We start from the raw sequence: 12,105 nt of genomic DNA on the forward strand, positions 1-12,105 counted from the left end.
AGTGGCCCAATGGCAGCGAACGGAATCCACTGTTTGCGCTGTGATTGGATCGCTAGTCCAAAAAACGGTGTGGCAGCACAGGGGTGTGCAGAGTAAACCAAAGACCCTGTTTTGTGTCTGGGATTCTCGGCCTCGTATTGGATCTAGGTATGTTTGTATTTTATACACGCTTTGATACGCTTTTGCCTGTTTGTTATTTAGTGATGTCATTGACCACTGCTTACTGACCGTGTAACCTTATAATGCCGCTTAAAGATAACGTTAGTAATTTGAACGTTAAAGGGATAGTTTAGCAAAATAGTAAATTTTTGTCATTATTTGCTTACCCCAATGTTGTTATAAATGTCTATGACTTCATTTCATATGTGGAAAGTAAAACTATAACGTTAGAAGACTGACAGCCCCAGTCACCATTCACTTTCATTGCGTCTTATTATTTCACCCTATAAAAGTGAATGGTGACTATCTCATCTTAAATGTGCTGTAAGGTCACTTTTTGCCTGGGTTTGTGCTGCTTAGATTATCTGTATCATGTCTGTTATAATTTTTAGCTAATAAGTATTAAAAAAGCTAAGTTTCTTTGAAAGACAAGAACATCTTAACTGCTTCTTATTCTGTAAGTCTTAATGAAGCTGTGTATATATAATTGTGATTTATTTCTGGTGTGACTAATTACTGATTGAGTCTGAAATTCTGTAATTATATTGTTTTGTGCTAATTTTGTTAGTGGGTTTTGGATGCTTGTCTTGGCTGTACTACTTGTCATTTTCACTTTTTTTAGTTGCCCTTTATTTTTTCCCCCATTCTCTGGAAACACATTTTAGTCGACAGTGTTTCCTGTCAAAGATTCTTTCTGGTATTTCGCCAGTCAGGATTGTGATCTTTCCCTCATTACACACATTTACACTGTCGTACAAAAGTCTGGGATCAGTATTTTTTATATATTTATTTTTTACACACCTCATTTTATTCAGTAAGGACATATGTGATCATTTGTGTAGTGTCAGTTTTTCTAAATTTAGATGTATACATCATCTGAAAGCTGAAAAAAAGAAGCAACCCATTGATGTATGGTTTAATAGGATCGGACAACATTTGGCCGAGATACAACTATTTGAAAATCTGGAATCTGAGGGTGCAAAAACATCTAAATACTGAGAAAATCGTCTTTGAAGTTGTCCAAATGAATTCTTAGCAATGCATATTACTAGTCAAAAATTAAGTTTTAATATATTTACAGTGGGAAATTTACTAAATATCTCCATGAAACATGATCTTTACTTAATATCCTAATGATTTTTGTCATAAAAGAAAAATCATTAATTTTGACGCATACAAGCTTTGTTTTTGTTTTTTGCTATTACTAAAAATACACCCCAGCGACTGTGGTCCAGGGTCACATATTGAATTGGCCTATAGTGACAGTAAGACATTTATGACGTTGTAGAAGGTTTCTATTTTTTTTTTTTTATGAATGTTTCTTCCTTGTATTCATCGCTGAATCCTGGTTTCCACACAATACTGAACTATTTTCAACATTGATAATAATACTAAATATTATGAGAAGCTGATCAGCATCTTAGAATGATTTCTGAAGGATCATGTGACACTGAAGACTAAAGTAATGGCTGCTGTTATTTCAACTTTGACATCACTTGAATAAAAGACTAAAATATTTATATTTTAGATATTATATATTTAAAATATTTGAAATGAGAAAATTTTTATTTTAATATTTAACAATATCACTGTGTTTTGGATCCAATAATTGCAGCTTTGATGAGCACAAGAGACTTCTTTCAAAATCATTAAACAATCTTACCAATCCTAAATGTTGAACGGTAGTGTATGTCACACTTTTTGCTCAAACATACACAGTGTTTACATTCACTGATTCAAACAGACCTTCAAACAGGTAAAAAAATTATGTTTGCACGTTGGATTATTTAAACGTTGCCACATCAGATATTCCTGTGATCAGTATTTATTTTAGTTTAAAGGGGATTTGATGTGCATATATATGTTAATATTTGCTCTCTCTTTCACCAGAGCTTATGTGATGAAGATCGAAATTAGGCCTCTGTTGATGTGCTTTGCTCTGTGCGTGGTCTACGCCACCAGCAAACCCACAGAAAAGAAGGACCGGGTCCACCATGATGCACCACTAAGCAGCAAGGAGCATGACGACGGCACAAACTTTGACTATGACCACGATGCCTTCCTAGGGGAGGACGAAGCTAAGACGTTTGACGACCTTACCCCAGAGGAAAGCAAGAATAGGCTTGGGTAAGGATTGTGTTAAAGGGAATTTAGTAGTGATTCACAGCAACAAGATAACTGCAAATCATTACTTTTCATTGAGAGTTGGTCGTTTTAATATAAAATAAATGATTAAGAGTAGACCCACTCTTCTAGTTAATTTATACTCTGATGTTTTTGCTCTTTTTGTGCTGCCTTTCAGTAAAATTGTGGATAAGATCGATGCAGACGAGGATGGCTTTGTCACAGAGGCCGAGCTGAAAGCATGGATCAAAAAGGCTCAGAAGAAGTACATCTATGACAATATGGAAAGACAATGGAAGGATTTTGACATGAATAATGATGGCATGATCTCCTGGGACGAATACAAGAATGTCACATATGGAACCTACCTCGGTACAAAATCCAGTCTGTTATTAAAAACAAAGTTTAAGAATTGGTCTCCCAAAATTGAAATGTACAATCACACAAAGCTGATCCATACCTGTATTTATTTCCTTATGCTGAAAAAATAAATAAATAATAATAATAATGATGTTCATATAATAAAAGCTCAGGGTCCAGTGTTTTTTTGGACCCCACTGACTTTCATTTTATGAACAAAAACTGTTGGAACATTCTTCAAAATATATATTTTTACATTCCACATAATAAAGAAAGTCAGAAAGATCTGAAAAAAGTGAGAGTGAGTATAGGATGACAGAATTGTAATTTTTGGTTAAGTGTGTAGTTTTTATACCACTGTTGTCCCCAAGCAGAACTGCAATAGTAAGTATTTTAATAATCATTTGTTCTACTAATTGAATCATTTGCACTGTCTGGGTTTTTCTAGATGATCCTGAGTCGGATGATGGCTATAACTACAAGCAGATGATGGCTAGAGATGAACGGCGCTTCAAAATGGCTGATGGAAATGGAGACCACATCGCTGACAAAGAAGAGTTCACTGCTTTCCTTCATCCTGAGGAGTATGAACATATGAAAGAAATTGTTGTGTTGGTGGGTCTGTTATTATTGTTATGTTGGTTCTATTGCAAGTTACAGTTCGTGTGAAACCTGTTTGTATCCCGTTTTACTTCTGTAAACTGAAATCTGTAGATTTTCTTTTACAGAAGTCTGCTCTTATTAGATCAAAAATAAAAAGTATTATATTATTATAAATAACTGTTTCTGGTTTATAATATCATTTATTCCTGTGATGGTACGCTGAATTTTCAGCAGCCATTACTCCAGTCTTCAGTATCTCATGATGAGGGGAAAAAAAAAAAAGAAATCACAAACATTATTTTCCTTTATCATGTGCAACGATGCATTTTCATTCATGTATGAATGACAATAACTGGATCATTTAGATTTTTATATAGTTACTAGGCTTTGTCTGAATTTTCTGTTACCTATTTTACTCTTTCTTTATCGTTAGGAAACTATTGAGGATATTGATAAGAACGGTGATGGTTTTATCGAGCTGGAGGAGTATATTGGTGAGTGAAATACAGTATTAGGGTTTTTTTTAATTGTAAAAACTCTTACAAAATCTTTTATTTCTTTTTTTAAATCTTTTCCAAAATGTTAGTTTGTTAGTATAGCTTAACATCAGTTGAATGTTCTTGAATATCAGGCGACATGTACAACCATGAGGATGAAATGGACGAGCCAGAATGGGTGGCGACGGAGCGAGAGCAGTTTGCAGAGTTTAGGGACAAGAACAAGGATGGGAAGATGGACAAAGAGGAGACCATGGACTGGATCCTGCCAGCTGACTACGACCACGCAGAAGCCGAAGCCAAGCATCTGGTGTACGAGTCTGACACGAACAAGGTGAGCCAACCTTAAAAACGTCTTTAGTCAGCTTTTTGTAAGTTATAACCGAAATCAACTGTCTGTCTGTCTGTCTGTCACACTGTCTTTCAGGATGGCAAACTCACCAAAGAGGAAATACTCAACAAGTACGATTTGTTTGTGGGAAGTCAAGCGACTGACTTTGGGGAGGCTTTAGTTCGACATGATGAGTTTTAATTCATTTTTCTAGTATAATAGATCATTACTTTTTAACTTGTTTTGGTAAATGGATATAATTTATTTGATATTGCTTCACCATAAAACAACATTAATTCCTCAGATTTAGTTCACTTGATAGATTGTTTTCCCTTTTTGCACACGGAAATGCATTCATGACACTACTTAAAGGGATAGTCAGCCAAAAATGAAAATTCTGTCATTAATTACTCATTAATTATGTTCCAAACCCATCTTCAGAGCATAAATTAAGGTATTTTTGATTAAATCCGAGAGCTCTCTGACCCTCCCATAGACAGCAAGGGTCCTACCACAATCAAGGTCCAGAAACATAGCAAGTACGTCGATAAAGTAATCCATATGACATCAGGGGTTCAACTGCAATTTTACGAAGTAATTTAATGACTTTATTCACATTTGTAAACGGCATATGCTGTTCTGTGTCAGCTGCGCCACACATATACTTATTTTGCACAAAAAAAGTTGTCTCGTAGCTTCATAAAATTACTGTTGAACCACTAATGTCACTTGCTGTCTATGGGAGGGTCAGAGAGCTCTCGGGATGCATCAAAAATATCTTAATATGTGTTCTGAAGATGATGAAGGTCTTACGGGTTTGGGACGACATGAGTGAGAAATTAATGACAGAATTTTCATTTTTGGGTGAACTAACACTTCAAGGTTCTTTATTTTATTTGTTATCTGTCTTTGGAATTGTGGTTCATGTACAGCATTATTACCATTTCAATAACTGTTTATATTTGTTTTTTAATGTGAAGCAGTTTATTCAGGGCTAGAATCAAGGCAGTTTTGCTGTGTTGCTTCTGATCTATGATCAGCTTCCCCTGCTGTTCACAGTCCTTCTCAGTAGAATACCATTAGTACAGAATCCTCTCAGATTGACTTGAGTTTACACAAATAAAAACAAAAATAAATGTATATATTCACAATGTATATGTGAATATGTATATACTTTTTATACATAGAAACTCATATTTCTCTCCTGTGTGTAATTGTCTTGGCACAAACATTGATTTTAGAGCCATAGGTCAAGAGGATCATGGCAATATTTGGTCTTCTTTCAATATTTATTAGAAAAAAACTCAACCTTGGCGTATTCAGTCACACATTCATCTATTGATATTAAGATGTTTTTTTTTTTAAAGACTCCCTGATTTTGATCTTTAATAGACACATTCTCATCGTGCCTTTCATTGAATTTTTATGGCTCGATTCATTTTGGTTTGCAGGGTCCAATGTAAAATGTTACTGAATAGTCTGTTGCTTTTAGCTTCATTATTTGACATGCACTATCAATTAAATGAAGTTTGCAATATGTTTGCTATGTCATGAGCATAGCAATGTGGACCATTAGTTGTCTTTTTAATGCATTTTTTTTATTAAAAATGTTTTAGCACCCAGTGGTTTCAGGTGAGTTCCTTCAAGTGGTGCTGTTTCAGCACCTACAGTCTGTATCTTGGCAACAACAAACTGTCAATAAAACAAAATTATGACTGAAATTTTTTTCATGTCATTTGTCTTTTTTCGGCATTCACTCTGCCTGTCATTCAGTTGATTAATAGAAGCTAGTAGGTAGAGGAAATAAAATGCATCAAACAATATAAATCTTTATTAATTCTAAAATCCGGGCACATGTACAAATTCATGCACACTTTATATCTAATTACAACAAAACATGTACAGAAGTAATATAGATACAGATATTCGAGATCCAACGTCATGAAGCCAGTGATTGGACCAAAGCTGTCGCTCATGATTTGTTACCAGCAAACTTCCAGTGAACGTTTCCTCAGCTGCAAACAAGCGGATGGACTTGGATAATTCCCTTGTGATCTTATATATCTTGGCTAATCCAGCCAGAAAGCTGGGCTTTAGTAAATTCTCTGGAGAAGATGAGAGTAAACCTCTTAGTTACACTCTGCTCTTTTGACGAAACAAGCAGTTTTGATTGGTATGGGCTTTTAGGTTACTTAGTTTACTTAAGATCTCAATGTGATATGTCATTTGATGAGAATATAAATGCTACTATAAATGCAGCCAAAGAGCATAAAAAAAAAAAATTGGGAATTTCCATTCTCAGTTTGCGTAAGTCCATTCACACTAGAGGATGTCTCATTTCTATTTATTTTTATTTTTTAATTATTATTCTCTTTTTTTTTTTTTCTGTTGCAAGTTAACAATTTAACATTCTACTTCATCGTCAATGCATAATGCATTGTTGTAACATTAGACAGCAATTACAAAAAAATAAATAAAATAAAATAGTAGTATTTTGAAGGTGTACCAGTACTGCACAGAAAGGATGGTAGGATATCACCCACTGGTTTGGCCATCCAGCGGGCTGTGTCTTCTTGGACATGGAGAATCCCTCAGCCCTCAACAAGGTGTAAAGGTGCAGGATTTGAACAATCAGGGCAAGGGATAACATGAAAACAGGTCCAGACAAGTTGTAAATAGGAATAGAAAATTGTGGAATAATTTATGCAGACACAGAGGAGGTTTCAGTCTTGCTGGAAACCTCTGAGCTCTCATCAATCTTCTTGCCAAATACAGTCTCCATGATGCAGGCATTGAACTGGAACACAAAATGGCAGAGTATTGGTTTTTGTCTAGTTGTGTAGTGATATTATTTAAAGCATATTTTTTGTCCATCTCACCTGTTTGTTCATGAAGGCATAGATTAGGGGGTTGTACACGCAGGAGCTCTTTGAGAACAAAGAAGGGATGGCCACCAGACGGTAATCCTTGTTTGAATCCTCAGCATAGCTAAAATACAAGGCAGTGATGGCATAAGGGCCATAGCAAACGACAAAGGATCCAACCATCACAACAACCATCCTGGACACTTCCTTCTCAGCCTTTTGGGTGGAGGCAGACTCGGCCTGCTGGGCTGCAACCTATTGGTAAATATTGAAACATTTCAAGTTTGTGAAAAATATGTTTCTGATTTATTAGGCATTCACACATATTCAAAAAAGTTAAGAAATGCTAAGTCATATAAAATAAAAAACTAATTTGAAGTGAATATATATTACATGACATGACAATTTTAAATATAATTTCTAAATAATATTGCTTGCATATATGCAATTATGTATATCAAATATTAATAATAACAAATAACGGTTCATAAAGGCAAAAATTTGGGATACTCACAGCACGCAGGGCCCCCAACAGTTGTGAATAGGAGAAGGTGATGATCATTATTGGCATCATGAAGCAGGAGACCAATAGGAAGTAAGTGTAGCTCTCAGTATTGTACTCCTCGTTTTTTGTGTACCAGTCAGGTCCGCAGGCGGTGCCAATACCCTCTGGAATGTATCTGTAAATTCAAATGTAAATAAAGTTAATCTTTAAAATTATGAGTGCACGCTTCCAAATATTTCACAAAGAAAATGTCTTTCACCTGCTCCATCCCCAGAATGGAGGAGTGGCACAACCGATACCTATGATCCAGGTGAGCGCAACGGCTCCCAATGCCTGGCTTTGTCCGAACTTGAAGCTTCCAAAAGGTTTACAGATAACCACGTATCTCTCGAAAGCCAGAACTGCCAGAGACCATCCTGTCACAAGTCCTGTGAGAATAAGACAACCACCAGTATTAACATACTAAAGGTTACGAAAGGGGGGATTTCACAGTGATGCCATAGAAGATGCCATTGATTTCTCATTCAGTGATCACTTCTTGAATTTTTTCTCAGCGTGAAGAACATTTTAAAAATAAAATTTTATGGAATGGAAAGGTTCCTTGGATGCCCCAGCCAGGTTCTCCACAGAACCATTGATGCCAATGATTAAAACCTTAAATTTTAAGAGTGTAATGTCTAGGGTTGAGTATAGTTTCAATTTTATCAATTCCAATTCAGATTCTGCTTATCGATTACGATTCTTACCGATTCCCAGTGTAGATTCCAATGGGTTAAAAAAAAAAGATTAATTCAAGCACTTAGATATCAAACATATTAGTTATCTGTCTCTTTTTGCTAAAATTTTAATTGCTGCTGAATACCATGAATAAAAATCAGCCGGCTACATACAAACTGGACTCGATTAGGAGCTGTTTTTTGTGCAAAATAGAGCTGCACGATTCTGGATAAATTGGGACTTTTTTAATGGAGGTTGTAGTTCTCTCACAAATCTTAAGAAAAAAAATATTAGACGACTAAACACAATCTCATGGAATTTACAAATAGAATGATTCAATGACTCACTCAAGATATACTTGTTTTAGGATGAATCAGTGTTTTTGAATGAATCTCTTGAATTAATGATTCAAAGACAAATACATTTTTATCAGCCACTTTTCACCAGCTTAAATAAAAGATGTGCACATAGGAATTGATAGGTGTGTGCGTATCCGATTCCTAACCTTAAGTATCTAATTCTGGAGATGATTTTCAATTCCCGACCTTAGTAATGTTTATGCTATTTAAAGTTCACAGACGCTTTGTCTTACCCGCAATCGATCCCATTGCAGCTTCCATTGCACACAGTGTATAACCGAAGAAGTAATAACCTCTAAGAGCAGAAAAGAATACTTGGCTTACAGAAAAAGTGTCGAAAATAAAGCCTCCTAGGGAGATGTTCACCAAGATGTAGTTGAGAGGCTGTCTGAGTTTCTTGTACTTCATTGTAACAAAGAGGACGATGGCATTCAAAGGTGTGCCCACGAAAAATACAAAGCCCATGAAAGCTGCCTGCAGGTAGAAAGCCCACTTGGGGGCCAGATGGTACTGTGGGCCCTCGAAGGGGCTGATTTTGGAGAGGTTACCAAATTGATAGGTCCACGCGTCCATGGTTGCACCGTTAGTGCCCTTGTTCTTGCGCGGTGTCTCTGTGAAGTCAATGAGCAGCCTGCTGACCAAACATGGATGGGATGGCCTTTTATATAATCCTCAGAGTCTTGCCTGGTGTGAAAGTGGGGGGTAGATGGGGATGAAAAGGAAGATCATCCTCCGGGTGATCTTCCGGACATGTTGTCAGGATAATCTGTCCTGTCCATGCAAATTATGCTCAACACCATCATGGAATCTCTAAGCACATGATTAGGCAACACGTGTTGCTATACAAATGTGGAATATCATACGTTTTAGATTGTATTAGAGCATAAACAACAGTGATACAACATGATTAGAAAGACACTGCTAAAAGACCATTAATATTAACTAATATCTTGAACTGGTATTAAACCCCTAAACCTTGAACTGAGCTATTTTCTTTAGAAGAGAAGTCAAATTTGATCATAATTAATTAACTTTGCGACGCTGACACAATTTAACAAAACTGAATAAACTTTGAACTGACGTGCAGCAAAAGCGAACTAGTCAAAATATACACTGTAAAAAATTACCGTTAATTTAACGGTAAAAGACTGTTAAATAGTCAAAAACTATATCAGACATCACATAGAATTTTACGGCAGTATACCATATTTGGAAGTGAAAAGGAATGTATAATTTACAGTGAATAACCTTAAATTGACATTCTCAGAATTCCTAGCGTTACATTTCAATGTTTTTTTTTAATAACTGTTTCTTATTAGTTTTTTTCTTACCAGTTTTGTACAATAGGGATTTATTTTATATCTAATGTTGTTAAAATAATGTTTATTGCAATTTTTCAGTTTGTGTTTTACCATAATGGTGTTTAGTGTTTGTGTGAATTACACTGTGCACCTTCTATATACGTTAATACTGTATTTAAAAGCTCCCTGTGATGTTTTTTTTTTTTCTTTTTCAGAATTTAAGATATTTTGGATGAAAACCGGGAGGCTTTGTGACTGTCCCATTGACTGCCAAGTCAAGTTCCAGAAAAGTATGAACTTCATCATCAGAATAGTCCATCTGCCATCAGTGAGTGGTTCAATCGTAATGTTGAAGCGATCGAGAATACTTTTTTGTAAACAAAACAAAAAACCAAAACAAACCAAACAAAAATAACAACCTTGTTCAACAATTCATCTCCTCTGTGTCTCTCCGCGTCACTGTAGCACGAAAAAAGTATTTTCGTCACTTCATAACATTACGGTTGAACCACTGATGGCAGATGGACCATTCTGGCAATGTCTTTCATACAGTACTTTTCTGGACCTTGACAATGTAAGTTACTTGGCAGTCTATGTGACAGTCACAAGCCTCCCGGTTTTTATCCAAAATATCTTAAATTGTGTTCCGAAGATGAACAAAGCTTTTACGGGTTTGGAACGACTTGGGGGTAAGTGATTAATGACAAAATATAAATTTTGGGGTGAAGTATCCTTTTAACATTATATCAGTTAATGAAATTACGGCATTTAAATCTAAACTTAAGTTAAAACCGTAAAACCTCAAATGTTGCTACCATATTTTTTTTACAGAAAAATTCTGCCAACCATAGCTTCCGGGTTTTTACCGTAAATTTAACAGAATTTATTTTTAAAGTTTTGATAACTGAACTATTTAAGTTATTAACTGTTGGGCCCCATCATCGAGTCTCCTTTAGCATTACTTTACATGTAAGTCCACAAACAACACATATATCAGAGGAAAATAGCACTGAATAACATTTCTGTAGCATTTTTTATTTACTTATTTGTATCATTTGGCAAATTAAACAAGTTTACCACTTAAAAGTTTTATAATATACTGTACTACGTTCCTCAGTCAACTTAGTTTGGTCCTGAGTTATCTCACAACCTGCAAATCTTGTTAAACCTTAGCATAAAGATTAGCCTAGCCTAAAGGACAGAGTCATTTTTGGAATCGATGCTTATAGCTGATTTATTTAAAAGTATTTTTTATTTTTTTTCAATGATTTTATGATTCAGCTTTTAAGATTTGGCTTGATCCTGCAGATTTGCTGTCTGACAAGAAATGTGAAAGTTATCAGTACTGTATATTTCTGAATTGGCTAATGCTTTAAAGAAACTTTGCTTTGAAAGGTTTTCAAACTTCTGAAGCCTAACATTGAATTATCTGTGCACTGAGTTACTAAAACCCTTTCCTAAAACACATGGATACACAACATACCAACTAACCTAAAGTAATGGCCTAGTTTTTTGGGTCAAACAAGTTTGTTAAATCTTGGCTTCCATTTCAAGAGCAGCAGTATAAGCAGGCAAAAGGCAACCAAACTCTTAAGGTCCCCAAGCACAAGGATGATCCGTAATCTGGAAACAAGATTTACCTAAACCAATTGCTAAAAATCCCCACAAACCATATTGATGTCACAGAGGGATTACGTACAAACTGTCAGTTTATCTTGTTAGCTAAGACTTAGATTGTGGGTCAATTTTGATAATCTGGAGAGAGATAAAGAGTGTTAAACTGTAAATCCTATACATCCGGCCTCTTTTTATACACCTCATTTCGCTTTCTTCGTTTCTCATTCTCATTCGTTTCTCGAATCTTCCCTTCCTCTATCTCTCATTTTTTTACTTTGGTTTTGGCAGGTAAGTATTATTTTATGGGTTAGAAACTTATTACAGAGTGAATTTGGTTAATAATGATTTATCATAACCTGACAATTAATGTTTTGCTTATGCTAAGTAATGTCTCTTTGTTCTTTGTTTGCAATTTTGCAGTTCTGTTTAATTGGCTGTTTGATGGTCTTTAATTTGAACTTTTTGGTAGAAATATGTTTTCTGTTTAGATGGATAATGGATTATGTTAACATTTTTAATTCATACACAAATTTAACAATATATGAATAACCGGCAAGTTTGACAATTATTTATATTAAGTGTTTTGTATTTTTTTACCTTGAAGTTATTGATAAATTAAAATGTGCTTCTTTGTCAAATTTGAAACAAGACTGCACTTATGTTTGTGT

At 35.1% G+C, this 12,105-nt stretch overlaps 2 protein-coding genes across 2 annotated transcripts; one reads left to right on the forward strand and one right to left on the reverse strand.

Moving 5' to 3' along the window:
• On the forward strand, positions 1-4,275 carry LOC113071155 (calumenin-A-like). Its single transcript, XM_026244521.1, has 7 exons — positions 1-147; positions 2,050-2,286; positions 2,462-2,655; positions 3,092-3,258; positions 3,680-3,740; positions 3,878-4,077; positions 4,171-4,275. Exons 2-7 carry the CDS (start codon positions 2,060-2,062, stop codon positions 4,273-4,275), a joined length of 954 nt encoding a protein of 317 aa, XP_026100306.1. The 5' UTR covers positions 1-147; positions 2,050-2,059.
• Positions 4,276-6,564: 2,289 nt separating this feature from the next.
• Positions 6,565-9,149, reverse strand: LOC113071156 (ultraviolet-sensitive opsin-like). Its single transcript, XM_026244522.1, has 5 exons — positions 8,753-9,149; positions 7,703-7,871; positions 7,453-7,618; positions 6,954-7,193; positions 6,565-6,871 (listed from the first exon to the last, which is right to left on the reverse strand). The coding sequence occupies exons 1-5, from the start codon at positions 9,090-9,092 to the stop codon at positions 6,776-6,778; spliced, it is 1,011 nt and encodes a 336-aa protein (XP_026100307.1). The 5' UTR covers positions 9,093-9,149; the 3' UTR covers positions 6,565-6,775.
• Between the last annotated feature and the right edge of the window lie 2,956 nt (positions 9,150-12,105).

Source organism: Carassius auratus, unplaced genomic scaffold, assembly GCF_003368295.1.
Source record: "Carassius auratus strain Wakin unplaced genomic scaffold, ASM336829v1 scaf_tig00006185, whole genome shotgun sequence".
In the NCBI taxonomy this organism is placed as follows: domain Eukaryota; kingdom Metazoa; phylum Chordata; class Actinopteri; order Cypriniformes; family Cyprinidae; genus Carassius; species Carassius auratus.

Excerpts from the sequence above, each read along its gene's own strand:
- LOC113071156 (XM_026244522.1), bottom strand. The coding sequence starts at position 9,092 with ATGGACGCGTGGACCTATCAATTTGGTAACCTCTCCAAAATCAGCCCC. Across the intron at positions 7,872-8,752 it reads TGCAATGGGATCGATTGCGG|GACTTGTGACAGGATGGTCT; the intron begins GTAAGACAAAGC and ends TTATTCTCACAG. Across the intron at positions 7,619-7,702 it reads CCATTCTGGGGATGGAGCAG|ATACATTCCAGAGGGTATTG; the intron begins GTGAAAGACATT and ends TTGAATTTACAG.
- LOC113071155 (XM_026244521.1), top strand. The coding sequence starts at position 2,060 with ATGAAGATCGAAATTAGGCCTCTGTTGATGTGCTTTGCTCTGTGCGTG. Across the intron at positions 3,259-3,679 it reads TGAAAGAAATTGTTGTGTTG|GAAACTATTGAGGATATTGA; the intron begins GTGGGTCTGTTA and ends CTTTATCGTTAG. Across the intron at positions 3,741-3,877 it reads CGAGCTGGAGGAGTATATTG|GCGACATGTACAACCATGAG; the intron begins GTGAGTGAAATA and ends CTTGAATATCAG.